The 23837-nt window shown below is 54.4% G+C and overlaps 1 protein-coding gene across 5 annotated transcripts in view; it reads left to right on the forward strand.

Annotated features, from left to right (window-relative positions):
- The window catches only part of PDE2A (phosphodiesterase 2A), a 92757-nt gene that overhangs the window by 60450 nt on the left and 8470 nt on the right, over positions 1 to 23837 (forward strand). For 3 of the 5 annotated variants that reach the window (XM_019744352.2, XM_019744351.2, XM_074335823.1), the window contains 14 exons: positions 1395 to 1484; positions 4935 to 5023; positions 11979 to 12088; positions 12919 to 12974; positions 18019 to 18078; positions 18698 to 18854; positions 19078 to 19130; positions 19330 to 19404; positions 19506 to 19547; positions 20032 to 20100; positions 20373 to 20503; positions 22809 to 22920; positions 23392 to 23431; positions 23552 to 23615. In XM_019744352.2, the coding sequence (XP_019599911.2) occupies positions 1395 to 1484; positions 4935 to 5023; positions 11979 to 12088; positions 12919 to 12974; positions 18019 to 18078; positions 18698 to 18854; positions 19078 to 19130; positions 19330 to 19404; positions 19506 to 19547; positions 20032 to 20100; positions 20373 to 20503; positions 22809 to 22920; positions 23392 to 23431; positions 23552 to 23615 (1148 nt within the window). The remainder of the gene's footprint in view (positions 1 to 1394; positions 1485 to 4934; positions 5024 to 11978; positions 12089 to 12918; positions 12975 to 18018; positions 18079 to 18697; positions 18855 to 19077; positions 19131 to 19329; positions 19405 to 19505; positions 19548 to 20031; positions 20101 to 20372; positions 20504 to 22808; positions 22921 to 23391; positions 23432 to 23551; positions 23616 to 23837) is intronic. The other 2 variants (XM_074335826.1, XM_074335825.1) reach the window with 1 other exon arrangement.

The following is a 23837-nucleotide window of genomic DNA, read 5'->3' on the forward strand; positions in this document are numbered from 1 at the left end:
CTGGGGCCCCAGAATCCAGCCCGCCTGCTCAGGACAGCCGGAGAGATTGGAGTCAAAGACTGAGACCTCTGGGTCTGCTCTGCTTTTTCTACCAGGTGCCTCTAGATTCTTCAGTCTTAGTCACAACTTAGTCTTAGTTTCCAGTTCCCTTCTTACCCTTGAGTCTCACCTTGTCTTCACCTGCGACACAATGCACTAGAGATTGTCTAATCAGCCTATAGAAGTAGGGGAACTGTCATGTTCTCTATTTGTGTTAATGGATCTTTATTACTATGGCCTGCAGTTTCAGCATTTTAATTTATTACCCGCCATACTTACACTAGGGGCTCATGCTGTGCTTGTGGTTCCCTATGACCCTCAACCTCATATAATTTTCACGTGAATGGGGGCCAAGCTGTGTCTCCTTCATCCTGTAGATAATCACTTTGCTTCTTGGACAGACCCAGCCATCCACAGGGAAGACATCAGAAAGAACTTCCAAGGGCTAGTGGGAAGGGCAGGCCGAGGGAACACTATGAGTCATGATCTTGCCTTGGCCCTGGATCCCGTCACATTACCTTTTCTTTGATCGCCGTGGCTCTGCTAAGTTAATAGAGCAAGAAGCAGAGACCTTTCTCATTTCTGTTCCGGCTCTCCAAGGACGTGGCCTGTTCCCGGAATGGGAAGGCTGGGAGGCAGTCAAGGCTGACTTCTCCTTCCCCTGCTATCTTGTCAGGGGCTGGCCCAGCTGTGTTTCTCCCACTTGGTGGGCTTAGCACCCCTTGGACTCTTGCTACTCCCAATCCAGCCCCTCACTAGGCTAAGACTGGATGAGACCCCCGCCCTCTTGGGGAAAGGGAGTAGGACCTAGATTCAGCAGATATTTAGCTGAGCATCTACTCTGGGTGGGTCATCTGGGAGGCAGTTTTTGAGTTCAGTTTCTCATTATCCTGTATCAGCCTGTAGGGAGAGATAGTCACAGTTGCTTCCAATTTACAGATAGAAGACTGAGACTCAGTGACTTGACTGAGGCATGCACTGCTAATAAACAGTGGATCTAGGATTCAAAATTTGGGTGTTTTTTTTTGTTTGCTTGTTTTGCTTTGTTTTAGTGTGGAAGCTTGTGCTTCCTCTACTAAGCCAGAGTGGTCCTTGGCTAAATTCACTGTGATTCACTGTGAGTTCTTTGCTAGCTAGGTCCCTGGCCCTTTTCTGAGGCCCAGTTTCCCTATCTGTAAGATGATGGGACTTGGACATTCTAGGGCCTTAAGACCTGTTGGATGCTGAGATCCTAAGATCCTGGGATTCCAGGGTCTGAGAGCCTTGGGCTCTGGTTTAAGCTGGGAGTTTGTGTTCATATCGGGTTGCCCTGGCCTGCCTGGCAAAAACCCTGACTGCCGTTTCCTCTCTTCCAGGATGCTTTGCTGAGCCTGGGCTCTGTCATCGACATTGCAGGCTTGCACCGGGCTGTCAAGGAGGCCTTCTCAGCTGTGCTCCCCAGAGTGGTAGGTGCCTGGCTCCACATTTCCGCCACCCACCCACCCCCGACTTTTGCCCAGCTTTTTGCTGTACCTCACATCACTTGAAGAAGGAAGGAACAGGCGGGGTCCCTGCCCAGAGGACTCTTATGGGGAAGTGAAGTGTTTAGTTGAGTGTTCAGAGAGGGCTTCCTGGAGGAGGAGGGCTGAAGCTAAGCCCCAAAGAATGAACTTACATAGGAATCCTGGAACGTCTAAGACAGAAGGGGACTTAGAATTTAACTGAAAAGATCATGTCTCAGATAATAGAAGGGATTCACCTAGGATAACAGCCAGGACATAGTGGCATCAGATGGACTTTGGAATATGTACAGCAGGAGGGGTTGAGGGCAGACTTGCAGAAGAACTTCTTTGATGCCAGGTCTGGAAGGTGCTGGAATGGGGCTCAGCCTTGATGAATGGTTCTGTGCTGAGTTAAAGTGTTCTTCCTGGAGACAGGAAGCTGGACAAGATGACCTCTAGAAACCTTTCAGCTTCTCTCTAACCTATTCCAACACCATGGATAAGGTTGAAGATTGGGGCATGTGGAAGGCGGTTGCCTGGGCCATGCTCACCTGGTCACCATAGTTGCCTGGCCCGAGTGTCTTGGTGAGGAAACTGTGCCACTCTCCAGCTGCACCATGCTGCTCCTCAACCTGGCTCCAACGGCCACTGTTCATGTGCCAGATAGAGGGAGCAGGGGACTATCAGTGTGGGAAGGGGGTTCTGACCCAGCCTAAGGGGCATGGAAGCCTTCCTAGAGGAGATGTCTACACTGCATCCCCATAGCCTGGAATCAGGACTTTACTCATACCATCCAAGGGCAACCTCTGCTCCAGGAAATCAGGGTAATTCCGAAGGTGATTCCGCCACCCCCAAGGCCCATTATGTCTGAATCTGCTTGATGGATGAACCACCTGAGGCCCACAGAAGGCAGGTGCTTCCCCCAAGGTCACCCAGCATGCCAGAGACAAATGGGGCTTGGCACCTAAGCGCACCCATTTCCTCTCCTCAACTCTGCCTTCTCAAAACCTCGAAGTTCAGAGCCCAGGAAGACGGCTAATGAGTGAGCTTTATTGAGCATGAAATTGGAAGGAAGTGGGTGGTGTGTTGGCACCCAAAAATAAATCCTTCTGGAGAAGGATGGAACTGAGGCAATATCTAACTGGAGGTGGAAAAACATCTGGAAAGGAGAGGGTTTGGAGATTGGCAGGTCAGTGTCCGCAAGGCCACCCCGGTCCCCTCTGTGGCCATTGAGGCTGTTCTGGGTAGGGGAGGAGGAAGTGACAGGCCAGGTCTTCACAGGCAGGGTGCCTAGTTGTGCCAGCATAAATGCCCTGCACTGGATTCATTGTATCCCCAAAGCTGGGGGCTGGGAAGACAGCTATGGTCCAGGAGACTAAGTTCCTGGAACAGTAGTAGACACATTCAAGAGATGTGTATGAGCTCGGGAAACCCTGACTTTGGCTGGATTGCATGGAGGAGCTCAGCCCCACAGAAGGATGGGGAGATGGCAGGTCTGCTCTGGCCCCAGAAAGGAGGGGGTGGGGGAGGGGCTGTCTTTCAACCCTCCGCTGCCGCCTTCCCCGCCCAAGCGAGGACAGCCACAGGCATCTGGCTGCCTCATCAGCACCCATTGTAGCAGGCAGCCCCAAATGCAGATGGTGATGATGCGTCTGAAACGGTTCCCTGCTTCTCTCCAGTAAACGCAGCTAATTTTAACCCAGGGGGCTGAGAGTGAGGGGGGTGGGAGGCAGATGGACATCCGGAAGTGATGTGAGGAGCTGTCCTCCTTGCCTCTCTGTCCCTGGATCATCCACCCCGCTCTCTGCCAGGGCAGGACTCTCTGTGTGACCCTAGGTACTCTGGGGTCTCTTAACCTTTGTGACAAATCCCACAGGCCCCTCCCAGGCTGCTGAAAGGGCGGGATGCTAAGGAGGAGGTTGGAGTTAGATGAGGAGTAGGTGGCCTCCCTTCCGCTGCTTTCTTCGTCCCTGAGCTCACCCCCTAGACCCTCACCCAGGAGGACAGGGCGCTGCAGGCCATGCCTGTGTCTGCCCTTCCCCCTCCCCTCTCACTCAGGCCATGTCATTCCCAGCCCACACCACCACTGTGTCTGGCTCAGGTTCTCTGGAAGGAGGACAGGGCTATCTCCTGGGGGGTGGGAGAGGGTGGGGGCTGGCTGGGAATACGCAGGATTATGAATACTCACAGTCACAAAAGGCAACTGCTTCTACTGAGAAGGATTGCACACTTACTGAGGGTAGGCCTTCAACACCTAGCCCCAATGTCACCTCCTCCAGAAGCCGTCCTGTTGCCATCAACAGAGAGAAGAGTCCTCCATTCTCCCACTGAGAAAGCAGTGCCCCTCAGGACACTTAGCTGGGCATGTGGGTGCCACATGCCTGGGGCATGGACACTCGTGGACAGCAGTGACATCTGGGTTTCCCTCGTCACATGTAGTGTGGGCAGAGAAGATACTCTGCAAGGCTGTGTGCTGAACTGGCGTTGGCTGTAGATCCCTAAGGGAGGAAATGGAGATTTTCTTTGCCTGTGGGTCAGTGAGGGCAACTGCTTCTTCCAAGACGTGGCCTGGTACTGAGGCTGAGACTGCTCTGGGCCCTTGGGGAGGTTGGATTGACAAGCCAAAGATTTGACACGCTTTGATCTCACACTCGGGAGTGATCTTTCCATAATACAGATCTGCTCCTGTCTCTCAGGGCTCACCCCCCACTTCCAACCAGCAGCAGCCCCTGGCATTCTTCCCTGGCCTGGTTTACAGGCCCTTCCAGCTCAGCGCCTTCTAACCCCAAGCCCACTTCCTGTTCCCTCTGCCCTCACGGTCCATTCCATAAATATTCAGTGCTCTCACACCTGCAGAATACGTGCTACTCAGCCCAGAAGCCATTCTTCTGTGCCTCACCCACTCCCTGAATGTGTCTAATTCCCACTCTAGTTATAGCTTTAAGGTCACTTCCTCCAGGACGCCTTCTCAGCTTCGGTCATGGCGTGTGGTTTCTTGTAGAGTTGTTTGTGTCTCCAAGGTAGGAGGGAAGCTTCCGGGGGCAGTTATTGTTTGCTGAGGCTGGAGTCATGGCAAGGAAATACCCTGGGGTGGGGGGGTGGGTGGATTTGTCTGCACCTTCAGCCCTTCAGACTCTCTCCCTAGCGCCTTGGATTCGGGGTGATAGGTAAGAAAAGCTGGCAGGATCATGGATCTCTGCCTGCCCGGAACTCCCTCCCAGAGGAGAAGGTGAGGTGCTAAGTTCCTAAGGGAGTTGTTTCCCACCCTGACTGCACATGAGAATCACCTGGGAGTAAAAACAAACAGATGCCTGAGCCCACTCCACAGGGCCCGTGACTGCATCGCCCAGACCTGTGTACGTGGGCAGCGGGTTGGGCCTCTCCACACGGCCTGACCAGTGCCTTCTGTCCTAGGAGACGGTCTACACCTACCTGCTGGACCAGGAGTCCCGGCTGGTGTGTGAGGACCCGCCCCATGAGCTGCCCCAGGAGGGGAAAGTCCGGTAAGCCATTCTCCACCCTATTGCCCTCTCACATGGTCAAGGATCTCAGGCACCTTCCAAGGTCATCTGGTCTGACCCTCCCCATCTGACCTTGAACTCATCCCCCCTGACAGGTGGAGATCCTTGGCCAGGTCATTGGCTCCAGTATAGAGGGGAGAAACAATGCCTGGGTTGGGGGAATGGACAGCACAAGGGAAGTCTCAGAATGTCAGGGCTACCGTTTGTCAGTTAGAACCCCAGTAGGCTATGAGAACTGCCTGGGAGTTTCTCACGGAATCGCAGAACACGGAAGCAGTGCATGCTGGACCTACAGGAGCCCATGGTATCTGAGAACAGGTTGCTCCGAGGCAGTGTCGTGCTGTGGGTTCTGGAGCCTGACTGCCTAGATTCAAATCCCAGCTCCCTGGTTACTAGCTTTATAACCTGGACAAGGTCCTCAGCCTCTCTGTGCCTAGGTTTTCTTGTTTGTGAAATGGTGATAATAATAGTACTTATCTCATAGGGTTGTGGGAAGGATTAAATGAGTTTAACACATGTAAAGCACTTAAAACTATGTCCATAATGAATGCTAAATGTCTGCTTTTGTTTTCATTCCGCTAGAATGTTGGAATGACTGACTAGGAACCTGGGCTCCATGCCCTATGGTCTGAGCCTATTGAATTCAGCCTCCTTATTTGCCAGATGGGCAAACATCATCAGATGTATCCAACACCACATACATGGTATGAGGCACATCCAGGCCTGGGACAAGTCTCTTGGCTCCTGGCCCTTCAGGAGACAATGAGGGGAAGTGGAACTTGTCAGATGAGAAAGTATTGATGGGCAAGAGTGCTGGTCCAGAGGAGGTCAGGGCATGGAGGACGTGCTCACCGCCTTCTAAGCACCGCAGGGCCATCTGGGGCCAGGTGGAACTGGCTCTGGAACTGGAGGCTGATTGGACACCAGGAGGCAGGTGTTACTGGAAGGCAGAGCTCCACTCTCTGGGGCAGAGCTTTCCCAACAGGCCAAGAGGTCCAGGGCTGTGGCTTTTTCAGGTAGTAATTAAGGCTGGCAGGACTCACCTTTCACAGAGGCCGTGGAAAGTACTGCTGTTGAGCGGTGCTGGTGGCCCCTCTTGTCACTTGGCACCCTGGATTCCTGGATGCTGGTCTCACTCCTGTGGATGGGGCTGGTGCCTCTCCAATAGCCCAGAGCCTGCCCACCTCCTGTTCTCCCATTTGATTTCCCGTGGGGTGGGTGGTAGGTGACATTTTCCCCTGCAGCATCTCCTGACAACTCCTCCCCTCAAGGACTATGTGAACCAAGACAGCCGTGCCCCTCTCTGGCCTCTACTGTCCCATCTGTAAGACAAGACAAGATAGGGATGGAAAGTCTTTGGAATCTTAAGGAAGAAAAAGAAAAAAGCTATAATGTTCCCTTTTCTCCTCTCCTGATTCTCCAGAACTTTGCTTAATGTGAGCTTGCCCCACCCAGGAAGTTTCCTCAAAGCGCACCCACCTGGAAGGTCTTCTTGGGAGAGGGATGCAGGAAAATGAGCTCCGAAGGTGGAGAGAGCACCCTGCAGAGTTCACTTTTTGTCCCTCTGAGCCTGCAAATGCCCCCCTCAGCCTTTCTGCTGCTGGGTCTGCAGGCCAGGCATTCTGGAGGGGGCTCCGAGCCTCTGGATGGGCAGCCCTTTCTGTATCCCCCGACCCCAACTGCTTCAGACTCAGTGAAGCCTTTGGAGAAGGTGCAACGACAAAAAAAGACAATTAAGAGTGAATGTTCCAACGCAATTAGCCCAGAGTTCAGTGGAGATAGGGAGGCGAGTGCCTGCTGGGAGACAGGGCTCAGAAATCCTAAGAGGCTGAGGAGGTGAGCAGGGTGAGGGGTGATGCAGCAGGGGCATCCGGGGGACACAGAGGTCAAAGTTCATTCAGACCAGCAAGGATTGGATTGAAATCTGTGCTCTGTCCCCAAACCCCACATCTGTTGGTGAACCCACCTCCTTCACTAGGGCTGAGACCTAGGTATGTGGGGGAGGGAAGAGCACTGGAATAGGAGTCAGACAGGCCTGCATTCTGGTCCAGCCCCATCCCTGCCTTACCTATCCCTTTCCAAACCTGTTTTCTTCTCTATGGAATGGAGACAACAGACAACAGGATCTGTCTATTGGCTTAGTGAGTTAATAGATGCCCGGTGCTTAGCGTGGCGCCCAGCACACAGTAGGAGCTCAGAGATTGCTGGTGGCCCTCTAGCCCCAAGTCCCAACATATTTACTCAGTGGATGACCTTGAGAAAATTACTTCCGTCCTGGCCTCAGTCTCTTTTCCATGGAAATGGGTGGGGTTGGGTATAGGCTCCGTCCGGTGGTGATCTCTATGGCCCTGGCCCTGCCAGGAGGCTGAGGCACCTGCCCCAGGCTGAGGTGGAGCTTGGGGCGCTGGCAGTGCCCAGTGCCAGGGCTGCTCCTCCGGGAAACCCTGGAGGGCAGGCAAACAGCAGCAGGTGTGAAGTGGAGGTGGACCATAAAGACAGATAAGGGCCAAGAGGAAGGGAGAGAATGGGTGAAGGCAGAGGTGGGGAGGCAGGGTGGGGATGAGATGGACCAGCCCCTCCTGCCAGTGCCCCTACCATGCTGCAGGCTCGCAGACACCCAGTTTCAGGCCCCCCAGTGTGTTCCTGTTTCCCTGTGCTCGCTGTGCTCTCTCCTCCCCTGCAAAGTCCTTCCCTGCCATCCCATCTCGAGCCCACTTCGCTTATCTTCCATGGCCTACAAGGAGGCCCTCTAGGACGCCTGCCCTGTAGTGCCCTGGTACTAAGGAGGATCCAATTTTCTGGAAAAGTTACTGGGCCATAGTGGTCTCCCCAGGGGAAGGTCTATCCATAAGCAGAACCCTGGGCTGGGAATTAGGAGATCTGGGATCCAGGACAATATGGCCACAATTACAATTTCATGCGATCTCTCTGGGCCTCAGTTTACATTTCTGTGAGAAGACAGGATCTAACACTGATGTCTGAGGGTTGGTCCAGCTTTGGATTCTGCAAGGGGCCTCAGGGCTGGAAGGGGGAGAATCCTGGAGGGTTGCCTGGGCAAGGGGCTTCTCGAAGGCGTCACCTCCTTCTCCTTGGTGACCCACCTCTATCTCCCAGCCTATTTCAGTTCCCAGCCTTGCTGCCTTCCTCTTCTCATTGTGTTTCCCACCATCTTAAAGCCTCTGATTATCCTGTGCTGAGTGCAGCAAAACAGGGGCCTTTTAGCTGCAATAGAGACATCGCCCACACCAGCCCCAGCTGGTTGTCTGCCTCCACTGCCACTTAGGGGTCCCAGGGCCCACCTTTGAGAAATGTCTTCCTCAGGGCTGACCTGGTCCCCTCTCACTGCAGAATCTGTCTGTCCCTCTAGTTTGTCTCGAGGGACACACAGAATTGTTCATCTCCGTCTCTGGAGCCTCACACTCCAGGAGAGGGAGAGGCATGACTAGGTACTGGCCTGAATCATAATTTGTCTCCCAGATACATGACAGGTCAGGTCAAGATTGGGGAGGGGGTCAGTAAAAGGGAGGGGACAACACCAAAGAAGGGCCTCAGAGGAGTAGAAGGGGGCCTGGGGGCCCAGCTCTTCCCAGGCCATTGACCCCACCAACAGAAAGCCTTTCCTTCTACTCATTCCACTAAATAAATAGTTGTTAAAGGGACGGTACCATCATAAAATCCACACCCATTCCTCTCTCCGCCCTGCGCCCATCTGTCTTTATCTTCACCAGGCAATCATGACCACCCAGGCGCCCGGGGCTGAGTCATTAGCCTTCAACCTGGACAGCTGGCCCTGGGGTGTGGAGGCCCCTCACCCTCCACCATCAGCCTAGCAGGGGGCAGGGGCGGGGGTGTCAGGAGGGGAGAGGAGGCAAGGTGGGGGCTCTGAGTTGAACAGAGAGCCACCAGGGGTGTGAGCAGTGGATGAAGCTCCCACCCCCATCTAGAGGGGGAACAGAGGTTCTGGGAAGGGTGCAGCAGAGGAAAAGGGCTCACATGGGGGTGGGGTGAGGTGAGCATGGCCTGGTACAGCCCTGCCTGGGGCCATGGGATGTGGCTGGGCCAGGGAGGGCAGGTTGCAGAGCAGGGTGCCAACTGCGGGACCCTGGAGGGTTGAGCATCCTTGGAGGCCCCAGCACATGGTGAGAGGTCTGGGCTCAGTCAAGGCTGACCTGCCCCAGCCAGGTCTCTCCTCTGCTGTCCAGGGACCACTGAGACTATGGAGTGGTCGCTGAGACTGGGTTTCTGGTCTCTTAGATTCTCCCTCTCTAGTGAGTTTTACCTGGCAGCGAGCCATCAAACTTGACCTTGACCTTGCCCTGTTCAAGTCCATCCTGGGGTTTCCACTGCCCTCAGGATCAAGCCCCCCTCCAGTCCTGCTCCTTGCTGTCCAACCACACCAGCCTCCTTGCAGGTGGACCATCCAGTAAACACATTCTTTCTCTCCTCCAAGCCTTTGCACATACAGTTCCCTCTGCCTGCACACCCCTTCCTGTCTGCCTTGATGACCTCTGCATGTCATTTAGGACTCATGCATTTAGGACTCAAGGCATTTCCTCCTCCAGGAAGCCTTCTCTGACCCCCTTTCTATCCTGCACCTAGGCAGGCTGGGCTCTCTCTTCCTCCTTTTTTCAGAGTCCTCACTCCATGCATTCCAGCATGGGTCTGCCTGGCAGTTCCCACACGACACTGAGAGTCCTGGGATCAGACATACGTCTGACTCCTCATCTCAGTCCTCAGTACCGAACCTGACCCAGAAACACCCCCAATACATACTCTGTGGAATGAAAGGGTTCACATAGAATGTTTCCATACGTATTTTAGAGAAAACTTACTCTGGCTCTGGTATGGAGGACGGATTTAAGGGACCAGACGGGAGGCAGGAGGCAAGGGGAGTGGCTGTTGCAGGGTCAGGGGAAAGTTGGCTCTGTTTGAGCTGGGCAGCGCCTTGGGAATGGAAAGCAGGGGACATTTGTGAGAGATGCATGGGAGGTGACTCACCCATTGGCTGGGGGCGGTGAGGAAGAGGGAGGCAGCTAGGACAGTTTGTGGGTCAGCCATAGGGACTCCGTGGATGACTGTGATACTTTAGGGATACTGGTGGCAAGGGTAAGTTCAGGTTAACACTGGGTACCTTTGACAACCTCAGGGACATCTAGGGAAAGCCACCAGGAAGCCCTTGGGTATCTGGGGTCTGGAGCTCATGAGAGGGGGAGCTGGAAAGTCTCCAGTCCATGAGTACAGGAGTTTTGTGTAGAAGAGAAGGAAGGCTGATGGCAGGGCAGATTTCTTCATCAGGGTCTCTGGGGAGGGGGAATAGAGGAGGGAGAGACGCCAAGGCAGCCCTGGGCTTCTGGGTGTTGGAAGTGGAAGAGTCAGGGGGTCAGTGAAATGGAGCTGCCGCTCTCACTGACCAGCAGCGCAGGCACTAGCGCCACCTTGTGGCGGCCCAGTCACCAGATTGTCCCAGGCCAAGTGTCGCCCCGACAAGAGGGAATTTGGCCCAGAGTCACCAAGGCCAGCCCCTGCCTCCATGAAGCCGCAGCCTTTATCAACTTAGTTACCAGGAAATGTGGTTGCTGTTGCCCTCCTGCCACTCTAGATCCCTATTTCTTCCTGGGGTGGATGGCACAGTCAGAAAGCCCTGAACTGGAGCCCAGCACACCCGGAACCTTGGTGTGTCTAGAGTGTGAGGGCTGGAAGATGGTTCTTGTAAATTCTGAATCAGAGGCCAGGAGCAAACAGATCTGGTTCAGAAGGCTGTGTGATCTTGACTGAAATGCTCACCCTCTTCGTTTCTTGATTTCTGTAGTGGCGATGACCTCCTGATCTGAAGACTTACAGGCCGCCCCCTCTCTTTTCCTCATCTGACCTTTGCCGGGCCCCCCTTAGTGACCCCACATGCACGTTCTGGAGTTCCACCTCCCCCAATCTTCTCTTCTCTCCAGATCATGCAGTTCCTATAAACACAATTAAATGGAGGCAGCATGAGGGATGAGGAACCCAGGACAATTAATCATCGGGGAGTGACATTTGGTGGAAAATCAGGCACTTAATTAAACAGGAAGAGCCAGAGGCGGTGGGGGATGGCATGTGTGGTGAGGGCAGAGAAACTCATTCTTCCCACATTGACCGCCCCTCCCCTCCATCACACCTATGTCCTTTGCCTCCTCTACATTCATGCCAACCCCTGTTGGAGACTCATGACCCATCAGGTCTTTAGGAAGGTTCAAGTATACTGGTTAGGAGTATGGGCTCTGATGCCAGTTGCCTGGGTTCAAATCCTGGCTCTACCACTTATTAGCCACACGACCATGGACAGGTTACTTAACCTCATGGCACCTTAGTTCTTCCACCTGATAACATGGAATTCAGAGGATTGTTGGGAATTCTGACTTCATCTATGTAAGTTGCTTGGCCTGTACATGGGACAAAGGGAATGTGTGACAAGATTTAGTTATGACGATTATCTCTGGATTCCCCCTCCTGTGCTTAGCACTGAAAGTAGCTCTACCATGGTTTTTCTGAGGAAAATGATGGTTAGCGTCCTGCTCTCTTCCACCCTCGTTCTCCCTGGGAGGCTCAGCGAGGTTAGGTCACTTGCCCAAGGTCAAGTAGTAGCCAAGGCAGGATGTAAGCCAGGCAGCCTCACTCTGAGCCCCTGAATTCCTTGCTCTGGGGATTTATGCTGGGCCCTAAGGTACCTTTCACATATCTACCAGCAAGAGGCACCACAGGCCAGATTTTGGCTGCCTGCCCCTCTGCAGGGGGAGTCAGGGTCCCCCACACTTAGTTTTGCTCTCCTCGTGTCCACCCTGCAGCAGGTCAACTTGTCCCGTTCCTTGCAGATGTGCAGGGTCCAGCCTGTTATGTGTGGCCAGGCCAGGGCCTGTGCTCTTTGATCCAGAGGCTGAGAAGTAGGATCATGTCCTTTTTTCAGAGAGGCTGTGATCTCCCGAAAGCGGCTGGGCTGCAATGGACTGGGCCCCTCCAACCTCCTGGGGAAGCCTTTGGCTAAGCTGGTGGCCCCACTGGCTGCTGACACCCAAGGTAAGGGGGGGCCAGAAGCTGGGCAGGGGCAGGGGGGACTGTGACCCCTGCTTCCCTGGTCATGTCAATTTTCTACCCTTGTTTTCATCTCTCGGTCTCCTTTTTTCTTTTGCTCTGTATTTGTAGCAATTCCTCCATCTAATTCTCTCTCTATTGTGCCACTAACCTTTCTGAGCCTCAATTTCCTGATCTGTAAAATGGGAACAACAGAACCTACCTTGTAAGGAGGAGCAGCTAAGATAACACATGTTAAGGGCCAGGCACATACTAGGGCTCTGTGACCGATGGCCGCAGTGAGGATGTGTGTGCCTGTTTCTAGATGGGCTGTAGCTGTTGTCATGCTCTCTCTGTCATTCTCTGTTTTTCTTCTCTTCCTCTCCATGTCCCCTGTCCGCCATGTCTCTGCCTCGTGTCTCAGTCTCTCTAGGTCTCTGTCCTCTGTCTCGATGTGGAAAGTGCACAAGACTGGGAGTCAGGAGACCTGACTTGCTGTGTGATCTTGGGCAAGTCACTTCCCCTTGCTGGACCTCAGTTTCCCAATCTGTAACATAGGGGTGCTCAGCCTTACCTCCCTCCCTCCCTCTCAGGGTTGCTGGGAGGATGACAAGAAAGTTGTCAAGTGAGGGGGTTTCCTCCTTGCAGGGGTCATTGCTGCGGTTATTTTTGTTGCTGCCTCAGGACGCCCCTCTTTCTCTGGGTTTCTGGGTCCCTCTGTGTCTGTGTCCCAGCCTCTCTCTGTCTCTGTCTTTGTCTCCCTCCCTGGGTCCCGGCTCAGTACCTCTGAGCCTCACTGGCCCCGCAGGACCACCTCATTGCCCTCTCCCCCTCAGTGCTGGTCATACCGCTGGTGGAGAAGGAGACTGTGGCTGTGGCAGCCGTCATCCTGGTAAGAACCCTTGTGGGGTGGGATGGGGAAGGAGAGAGCAGGGGAGGGAGCGGTGGGTGGAGCCTGTCTGGTATGCGTGTGTGTGTGTGTGTGTGTGTGTGTGTGTGTGTGTGTGTGTGTTGAGAGCAGCTGGGCTGTAGTGGGAGGAAATGGGGGTCTGGGAGACATGAGGCGGTGTTGAAAATCTTTTTCTACCTAGGAACAGAAGGGTTAGCATCCCCCAAATCACCATTACCTCAATAGGGGGCAGACTTGCGGTGTGGATGGATAAGTAAGTTGGTCTTGGTACACCCAGGGACTCCTCCTAGCTCATTAAAACAGAATTAAAGGTTTCTGAGGCGCCTGACCTTTCCCTAGCTGCTGGCAGGGGAGGGCGGTGGGAGTGGGGGGCACAGCGGGGAGAGCAGGGGAGAGGAGAGGAAGGAAAGGGTACTTGGCTTGGTCTCCTCAGCGCCCCATCTGCCTGACTGAGGGAGCTGTGTCCCTCTTGGTTTCCCCGCCCCCGTCCCCAGCTTCTGTTCCTGCCGGGAACGGATCTGCTGCTGGCACAGAGTTCTCAGTGCTGCTTCCCTCCCCTCTTTTTTCCCCAATCTGTGCCAGAGCTGGTCTCTGCAAAGGGGACCAGGACTCAGGACAATGTGCAGAGTTGGGCGTGGGAGATGGTGGCTCAGCTGCCCACCTTTGTTGAGAGAAAAGAGTCTGGGGTGTCAGGTTCCCGAGAAGGGCTTCCTGGGGCTGTGAGGGCTGGGTCAGAAGAGAAGTAACTCCTCCAAGGGGAAGACATCTAGAAGGTTGTTCATTTTGTGGGCAGGAGGATGGTTGCCATGACCGCTGTTCACGTTGGCTCAGGTTGGACCAGGTGTCCAGCCTTCTCCTGGGAGGAAAAGCCTGGGTGTATGTACGTGTTGTGTATTGGGGAGGAGGAGGGGTCATATCACTTGAACTTAACTCACTCTAGTAAAACCCTGCTCTGAGCCCTGCTCGAGGCTGAGTGCTGGGGCAGAGAGAGGAGTCACACCCTTTCGTGCCTTCTAGAGGCTCAGAGACACCCTCAGACCACCACTGGCCGAAATAAATAAATGCTGCTTGCAGGTGCTCTGGTGGCAGAGGCCGGAGCAGCAAGGGGTACCTCACATGGGAGACAGTATTTGAAGGGGGTTTGGGGGCATGGGTAGGAGGTCAACAGGCAGACAAGAAGGGAAAGGATAGTCTAGGCAGAGGAAAGAGCATGAGCAAAGACAGGGTGGGGAGCAGGGTGGTGGAGTGTCGGGGGAAGTGTGATCCTGGTGAGGCTGAGGTGTGGGGTGCATGCCGGTGAGCAAGATGCTATCAGGGCTTTGGCTGCCAGGAGAAGCTCTCAACAACCGTCGCCTCACCTTCTCAACCATTCTGGGCAGTGAAGAGCCCATGAAAGGTGTTTGGATTATTCCTGGTCTGCCTGTCATCCAAGCCCATGCCTTCCTACTCAAGTAGAAATGCAGCTCTCAGTGTGCCCGTCCGTCATTACAATGGGGGAGTTGGCAGGTGCGCCCAGGCCAAACAGTGGGGCTGGACGCAGAGGTGGGGGCCCAAAAAGAGTGCAGAATTTTTGCTGTACATGCTTAACAATGCAGAGAGACATGCTGAACTGAAGGGTTTAGAGGTAGATTCTCCGGTCAATTGAGCACATCCAGGAACAAAGCTTCCAAGATGCAGCGCAGAATTTACAGAGCTCGTGGGTGGATTAACCCACACATGAGCTCTCCCTGCCGCGCTGACGGGATCCTTACTGAAAAAGAGCAGATTGTTCCTAAACCAGAAGAGGAGGATGCACAGAAGGAAAATATCTCCCAGAAGAAACTGAACAAACAAAAACTTATGGCCCAGGAGTAAATTCAGCATCAAATAAATGCTAATAAAAGTAAAAGCAGAATAAAGAAAGATTTGCACTTCAGGACACCCCTCTTCCCTGTGTATACACAGATATCTGTCAGATCCTGTCCTGCTGCTCCACCCCGGTTCTCCTGGGGCCACAGGTTCCCACATCCTCTAAGAGGCCGCCTGCGCACCTGGACCTCACAGCTGCTACCAGATCCCAAGAGCAGAGGGTGCAGGGGGTGATCCAGGGCAGGTCTTTGGGGAAGGCTAACTCACCAGCTCCTTTCTCTCCAGCCCCACTCACCTCTCTGAGTCTCTGCTCTTGGTGTTCATCAATTTCTCCATCCAGCTATTTATCCATTCATCTGTTTATCCATCTATCCATCCATCCATCCATCCATCCATTTATCCATCCAGCCAGCCAGCCAGCATTGAAAGGCGTATTTCTCGAGCATTGCCAGGCACCGCAGGTACTAGATGCTGCAAACACAGCGGTGATGGAGACAGAGCAGATAGGCCCAACTTTCACAGACCATACTGTCTGGAAGGGTAAGGGAGACAAACAAGGGGACAAAATAAGAATAGAATTGCAAGTGATGGCAAGTGCTAGCAAGGAAACCTAGGGAGCCCTGCAAGGAATATTGGGACCTGATGGAAATGCGGTCAGTAGAGGGCTTTCTGAGGAATAAATATGCCATCCGGGTGCAGAGCGGCCTGGCTGAGTTCTCGGCTTCTGCCGCTCGCAGCTCCAGGCACCTTGATTGCAGATTCTTTGTGTGAAAAGAGTCTTTGGCTCTGTTCTTCAGCTCGGGGATAATAAGTCCCTTTGAGGAGTGGGCGGCTCGTGGTCGCTGGCATTTGATGTGTGATTGTGCCCACACTTCCCCCAGCTGTGCCAGCCACGCTGGCTCCTTACACGGGGATGGGGTGTTCATGCAATTAGCTATGTTGAACTTGGTGAGGGTGAGGGGTGTGGGGGCTGTGCTGGGCTCTCAACGCCCCCTCCATCCCCAGTGTTCACCACTGAGTGCTGCCACTCAGACGTGCCCCCCGATTATCAAGAGTAGGTGCAAGTGTGTGTTTCTATGAGTGAGCAAAGCGCCATGTGTAAGTGTTGGTGTGTTTGCATATGGGGGGCCAGAAGTGTGTGCCGGGCTCGTGGGTATGTGACGTGCCCATGTGGGTGGCATAGACACGGTGGGTGTGGGTGTGGCTGTCTTTGAGTCTGTGACTGCCCTGCGTGTGCCTGTGTATGTGCGTGCACACACACCCGAGTATGTCCCTGAGCCAGTGACGGTGTGAGTGTGTGCTGGGGTACTTACTGAGCCTCTTCATGAGAGCGTGTACGTGTGTTTGTGCACGTGCTGGGTGGGGACGGGCTGAGGTAGCCCAGGAGTGTGTGCTGGCGTAGAGGGACGTCCAGGGGGCTTCACAGTTCCTTCCTCTCCCCCGGCCTTCTGAGGCTTACTCAGTCTCCCAGCTCTGTACTGGGACCGGGCTACTTTGGAAGCCCAGGAACTGGTTGCTCCATAGCCCTAGAGGGGTCCCAACCTTCTCTTTTCCTGAGAGATGGGTCCAGGTAGAAGGAACAAGAAGGATGTCCCCCCCCCCCCGCCATCTACCAGCAGTAAAATGCCAACATAGTCATATAAACCACGTGTGAATGACCCACGCCCCGGCCTCTTCCAACTCCCCGTCCTGTCGTAGTCAGAGAGCCTCATCCAGAGCTTAACCTCCAACGCCGTCCTTGGTGGCCCAGGCCTCATCCAGGTCTTCCTGCCTCCAGTGTTGCTCCCTCCAATTCACCGTACACGCTGTAGGCCATGACCCTCACGCTAAAATCCAATTCCTTAGCCTGGCACTCAAGGTCCTCCCCTCTGTGGCGACAGGGATCTCACTCCTGCCCAGATCCTCATCTCCTCATGCCACCTACTACCCAGCACGGCCAGGACAGCTCCTGCCTGCACTGTCCCCTCTCTTCAGGCTCTACCTGTCTTCCCCACGCTTCAGTGTGGGTTCTGCCCCCTCCCGCTGAGCTCCCACAGTCTTTAAGTTCCCACACACCCAGCCTGCCCTCTCCTCCTTCCTCAGGTATGAGGTTCTGCACCCCATCCACCTGCATCCCCCACTCCGTCCCACCCCAGCCAGATATGAGCTTCCTGGGAACCTACTGGTCTCCTCCTCTCCATCTGCTCCTGGCAGGGAACCTAGAGCAGGGAGGGGGGCTGCTGAGTGGGGAGGGAGGATGAAGGAGGGGACCCCAGTTCAGTCACCATGGGGTGCCCCGTAGGTGGTGAGCAGCTCTGAGTAGGCACCAGATGCTGGTGGCAGGCCTGCACTGGGTCCCCAGACTGCCACCCCTCCCTCCCTCTCTCTCATTTTCTACATCAATCACCCAAGCAGGGGTGGGGGAAGGGACTACACAGAGTATGAAAGGTGGGCTGAGGGGATTCCTGGTGAATGACACTGGGCAGTTGGAGAGGGACAGGATGATGGGGGTGCTGATGAAAGTGGATCTGGAGAGGGGAGGCTGTGGGCAAAGAAGGTGAGGGAGTAGTTGGTACTGTCCCAACCCAGCCACTTGCTGCTGTGTAACCTTGGGCAAGTCACTCAAATTTTTCTGGGAATTGGTTCATCTGCAGGTGGAGGCCTGCCTTCCAGGTGGTGAGAATCACATCCAAGGCCATTCATTCATTCCTTTATTCACCCATCCTCCCAAGGTCTTAATGCACAGCAGACGCTCCATACATGTCAGCCCTCTTCCCTTACCCCAAACTTAGGAAGGGCTCAAACCCCTACTCAAAAATGATGAAGGTGGGAGGCTGAGGCTAATACCACTCGTTCCTTTATGAGGGGCTGAAGTGCTGCATGAGCTGGGAGATGGAGAGGGGTCGCAGGTCATCCCTCTTTCCCCACTATACCTCTCCATTGTGCTGTTGATGGAACAGTGACTGAAAAGGCAGAGATCAGAAAAGCCACTTTGGATTAGATGTAGAGGGCTTCCTGGAGGTGGGGAATTTTCTGGAGCCGTGTGCTTAATCAGAAGGACAGGTTATCCCTGAAGCTCGTAGACTGGAGTGTGTATGTGTTGGTGGGGACAGGTGTGTGCTGGGCATGAGGAGGGCACTCTGACAGAGATGGGAAGCTAAGGAAGGTCACAGTTGGTCCCTGTTCCACATCCCTCCAGGTGCACTGTGGCCAGCTGAGTGACAGTGAAGAAAGGAGCCTTCAAGCTGTAGAGAAGCATGTGAGTGGGCAGTAGGGCTGGGGTTGGGTGGGGGGCTGCTGAAGACGCTCATCACAACTGGTGGGAAGACGATGTGGCCAGGGAACTGGACAGACCCAGGTTTCAGTCCACCACGTTTGGGCTGTGTGACCTTGAGCAAGTCACTTAACCTCTCTGAGCATCAGTTTCACATCAGAAAATGAGGATAAGGATAGTACTGACCTACTTAGAGTACTTGTGAGTTAAGAGTCAAATGTCTTGTCAGTACTTAGGAAGGACTATCTATATAATATCGAGGCTCTTTCCTGAGATTTTGTAATGTGACTTTAGCAATGACTTAGGACTCCTTGTGGATGGTAGAGACACAGAAATCTGACTCTGTTCTGTCTTGGAAGAATCTTGGGCTGGGGGTGGAGACAAACCCTGTACATATCTGTTCGTGGACAGAGGGACGCTCCAGGGACCGTGCAATCCCACAGGAGGGTGGACCGCTGAAGGATGAGTTGTTTGGGGTGGGGGGAGGTGGAGGCGATGGGCACTGCAGGCAGAGGGAATGGCTTGACCGAAGGCGAGAAGTCCTAAGGCGGCGAGCGCGGTAAAGATGGGGCGAGTGGCTCGCTGACTGCTTAGTCCGCCCCAGACGCTGGTGGCCCTGCGAAGGGTGCAGGCCCTGCAGCAGCAGCACGGGCCCCGCGCGGCCCTCGAAGCGGTTCAGAACCCCCCGGCGGGAGCGGCGAAAGACAAGAAAAGCGAGATTGCCCACACCGACCAGGACCGAAAGATCCTGCAACTGTGTGGTGAGGACTCGGCTGGGGCCCGGCCTGGGGGTGAGGAAGGGTCGAACCTAGGGGGTTCGAGGGGCCTTGTTTGGGGTGGGCGGGGCCTGAGAGGTGGCGTGGCCCGGAGCAGCCGGGTAGCAACTGGGAGATCTGTGGGCTGGGCTGGCGGGTGAAGCCGGAGGCAGCGCAGTCTTGGGGGAGTCTATGGGCCCTCTCTCTGACCCGCGCCCCACTGTTACAGGGGAACTCTACGACCTGGATGCCTCTTCCCTGCAGCTCAAAGTCCTCCAATATGTGAGTCCCCATGCCTCTCCCCTTGTGCTCCTTTTTGGAATAACGTTCCCTTGAGCCCTCCATCAGTTCAGATTCCAATGTCCCCCCCTCTCTTCTCTCCTCCACCTACCTGAGAAGCCTCCGAGAGGCGAGAGGGCGGGGAGTAGGGGTGGCGCAGTTCCGTGGTCAGCCCCTCGCTCTCTCTGTTACTCCCTCTCAGCTGCAGCAGGAGACCCAGGCATCCTGCTGCTGCCTCCTGCTGGTGTCCGAGGACAATCTGCAGCTCTCCTGTAAGGTGAGGGCCCAAGTCCATTGTGGGACTGGGCGAGGGACCCAGGTTCCCAGGGGAAGAACCTTTCGTGTCCTTTAACGGGTCCCCATTGCTCTGTCCTCCAGGTCATTGGAGATAAAGTGCTGGAGGAAGAGGTCAGCTTCCCGGTGAGTCCTGTGTCTGTCTCGTGTTGGAGTCTGCAGGAGAAGTTAAGGCAAACTAGGCGCTCCTGGGATGTGTCCAGAGGGGCTGGGATCTACTAGAATCTCTTGGAATCTGGTGGAATTATCTGGATCTTGGGATCTACTTAGGAATGTTATGAGAGAGAAGTCTCTTACAATCTACAGAACGGCTTACGTGGGACCAGTTCACTTCTGTTAGAGTATTTTTGGATTGAACTCGCTTAGAATCTGTTAAGAACAAGAATCTTGGGAGTCTGCTTTTCTCTTCTAGTTAGGGAGGACCCTAACATCCTCCAAAGGGGGTTCTGGTCAGGAGCAGAACTCACCCCCTTCAGTGTGGACCCTATCCACCATTTGGATTGACTGGAAGAGGTCCTTGAAACTTCCAGACTTGAGGGTGGGGCAGGATCTGAGATTGCCTGACCTTGGGGAGAGTTGGGCCCTGACTCAGTCTCTCCTCACTCCCCAGATGACAATGGGACGCCTGGGCCAAGTGGTGGAAGACAAGAAGTCTATCCAACTGAAAGATCTCACCTCTGTAAGCCGTGACCTAGCTGGACCAGGGGAGGAGGCAAGGGGAGAGGCCCCGTCCAGTCCCCAGGGCCAGGGTTTGTGCGACAGGGCAGCCTAAGAATGTGGGAGACAAGACCCAGGGATTTTCTCCCAACCCACTTCCATATCACAGCACTTCCCACCCTGTATGCTGTATGGGTCCTTTAGAACTGGCTGTCACATAGTGTGGTGGAGGGCTGGGGGAAGGGAGCATACTCTCCCCCTCTACCCTTCCCCTGACTCACTTCCCCTTTGCAGGAGGACGTGCAACAGCTGCAAAGCATGTTGGGCTGCGAGCTGCAGGCCATGCTCTGTGTCCCTGTCATCAGCCGAGCCACTGACCAGGTGGTGGCCCTGGCCTGCTCTTTCAACAAACTTGGAGGAGACTTGTGAGTCTGGGTGGGGTGATGTGATCAGGAGATGAAGCTGAGAGACTGGACAGGGCCCAGCTAGGGTAACGGTGCGGGAAGGGTCCTAGGCAGGGGTACTTTCTAGCAATGGTGGACTGAATGGTTTGTTGGTGCAAGAGACTGTGGGATTCTTAGGGTGCTCGGCCCTTGAGCCGCTGTGGCTGAGGCACAGGCAACTGTTGACTCTCCATCACCCATTTTGGCTTATTTAAAAGTCATGTTGAGGTCCCAGTGAGTTCCCCTTCTCTTTGCCCACTTCCTGCAGTTGGGATTGATTATCGACCATTAGGATACTGGCCTTCCACCAGCTTGCCATCCCGTTTTGACATTTCTGATGGGAACTCCCTGATGGAGGGGTGGTGAGCTCTGGGCTGGGTGAACTCTCTGGGACCCCAGAGCATCACTGACATAGTGAGCAGCGGCTAAAAGGAATACGGGTTTGGGGGCTAGGCTAAGCTTAGAGTCTTTAGAGGCACTTATAACATGGCAGTTATAAGAATCATACAAAACACAGTGGTGGGCAGGGCACGGAGTCAGGTAAACAGGCATATCTGGAAGCATATCACAAGAACTGAGGTCATATTTGGGGTCTAGGAGTGGTATCATAAATAGATGTCATGTCCTAGATCAACTCACTGATTGACAGTAGCTTCCTGAAGCATTGTGTTGAAACTGGATCTTAGTACTGTGATTGATTAGCCATGTCTGTCCTTGGAGCAGGTTCGGGATGTGAATGCTGCCACATGTGGTCCAGCAGGTCTAGCAGTTTGGGCAGAGTCATACAGGTAGGGAGGAGCAGGCAGGTGAAGGGCTGAGACCTGATTCCAGGATGCAGAGAGATGCTGACAAGATGTTTGGCTCCTGCGGCCCAAGCAAGCAGGATGGATTTGAGGGCCAGGAGCTCCTGCACGAAGTAGAGACGGGAGATGTTGGGACTAGAGACGTGTGAGAAGCCCAGGGATGGGATCTGCAGAGGTGGGGCAGCGATCTGGGAGTCGCAGGTCTGTGCAGCAGGACCTGCTAGCAGAGAGCTCTGTAGGCGGTTGGATGGACCAGGGGTAATGAAGACAGGGACAAAGCAGAGCCCGCTGAGGCAGGGACGATGTGGGATCTGTGTCGTTTGGTTCTGGTGGGCATCCTAGCGGTGGGAGAATTTCTGCCATTCAATAAATACATGGTGAGCACCTACTTGTCCAGCAGTGTCCTGACCAGATGGCCTTGGAAAGACCTTTGGGGAGAGGAGGGCAGAGTGAGTGGAGGTCCAGCAGGGACTGTGACCTCTCACTGCTGGTTGTGGGACTGGATTCTGAGATGGCCCTAGACCTGGAGGAGAGGTGGTATCAGAAGGGAAAGGAGATGGAGCCTTGGTGACAGCCCTGAGGCCCAAGGCACCGGCAAGGCCATCTCTAGGTCCCACATATTTCAGGGAGGGAGTGCTGAATGATTGCATGAGCCAAGGTGGGGTTCAGCTCAAAGTAGTGAGTACAGAGAAGCTGCCGTGAACTCAGAAAACAAGGACTCCAGAATCCCTTCCGCTGGGAGTGTGGTGATGCTAGTGATAAGGGCAGAGGTAGAGGTAGAGTACAGTTAAGATATTTAGCAAACTCTTCCCAAATATCTCCCCTGGACCAGGCTCTGCATTGGGCATGGGGTGATACAGTTATGGTCCCTGCCTTTAAGACTTAAAGTTTACTTTCATGGCATAGAAGGAAGAGGGTGGCAAAGGTATTCCAGGCAGAGCAGACGGTATGGGGAAAAGCATAAAGGTACGAAGGAGCCTGAGGTTTTCTCAGAATGATGAGGATTTTAGCATGGCTGAAGTTAAGGTACACCTAGAGATGAGGGGAGCGTAGGATAGTGACAGGAGCTGGGTGAGCCAGGGCAGTGCCACTGCCCATCCTTGAGAATGGAGGGGCTCCTGGGGAGGAGCAGGAGGACACCCAGCTCTGGCCTGGGCAAGTCTCCAGTCTGAGGGAGGAGACGCAGACTCAGTCTCGGTAAATTCAAAGTCAGAGGAGGGAGACATGGCTCTGACTTCAAGGGATATTAATAATAGTCTGAGGAGGAAGACACATTTTGGTCTAGGAGAACTAGAGCCATCCCCTCAGGGAGCGCCTAGTCTGAGGGGACAGCTGCCCCAAGCTGCCAGTGCTGCGAGCAGCCCCAGTAGAGGAGAGTGATGGTTAGCTGGTGGGTCTCTGAGAGCACTTCCTGGAGGAAGGGAGAAATGGGGAGAGAAGTTTGTCATTCTTTCCTCTCCAGTGACCCCCACCTCCTCCCCTAGGTTCACAGACCAGGATGAGCAGGTGACCCAGCACTGCTTCCAATACACCAGCACCGTGCTCACCAGCACCCTGGCCTTCCAGAAGGAGCAGAAGCTCAAGTGTGAGTGCCAGGTGAGAAAGAGAGATCTGCCTTGCGCCTCTCTCAGGAACGAAGTCGCCCAGCTCTCAGCCCCGGAAAGTCATCCACAAGAGAAAAGCCCATGTCTATCTAAACCACCGCAGGGAGATTACCCAGTGCCCCGGAGGCCTCTAAAAGGGGAAGTCGGTAGTTTTTCGGGACAGCGCCAATGGGTGCAGACACTGGGTCCCTCTAGTGTTCAACTTGGGTACTACAGCAACATCTGGGTGTCTGGAGCGGAGGTGAACGCACATCTGAGACTCAAGATTTCTACACAACTTCACTGGGGCTACTTCTCCCACTCCCTCGCTTAGTAGCCAAATGATATAATTGACTCGTCTCTGCTAGTCTCCAGCATGTCCTGAAAGCTCTAGGAGAGCAATGAGAAGCCCCTGGGTCTGTTGGAGGCAGGGGGCTGGAGACTGTAACCTGAACCCCTATGTTCTCCATTTTCTCCATCCCAGGCTCTTCTCCAAGTGGCAAAGAACCTCTTCACTCACCTGGGTGAGTGTACTGTCCGCCATGCTTAGCTGTGGGGTGGGAGTGGAGGCTGGAGATTTGGGAATGAGAGGTGGGAGTCCAGCCTGTTCTCACCACAGGCCCCCATGTTTCTCCCTCCCACAGACGACGTCTCTGTCCTGCTTCAGGAGATCATTACAGAGGCCCGAAACCTCAGCAATGCTGAGATGTGAGTGAATCTCCCCCCAGGAGGGGCGAGAGAGGCCCTGGGCCTGTCTTCCTCCTCTCCTTTTCTCCACTCTTTCCCCCCCTCCGTTGCTTGTTGTCGGGACCCATCAGGCGTTGTGTGATCCTTTATTCTATAACATCCAATGAAAACAGGGGCGGGGCTCACTTTGCTGGCCAAGGATCCTCAGCTCCTAACAGCGGGTGGCCCAGAGTAGATGCTACC

This window comes from Rhinolophus sinicus, linkage group LG06, assembly GCF_036562045.2.
Source record: "Rhinolophus sinicus isolate RSC01 linkage group LG06, ASM3656204v1, whole genome shotgun sequence".
Taxonomy (NCBI): domain Eukaryota; kingdom Metazoa; phylum Chordata; class Mammalia; order Chiroptera; family Rhinolophidae; genus Rhinolophus; species Rhinolophus sinicus.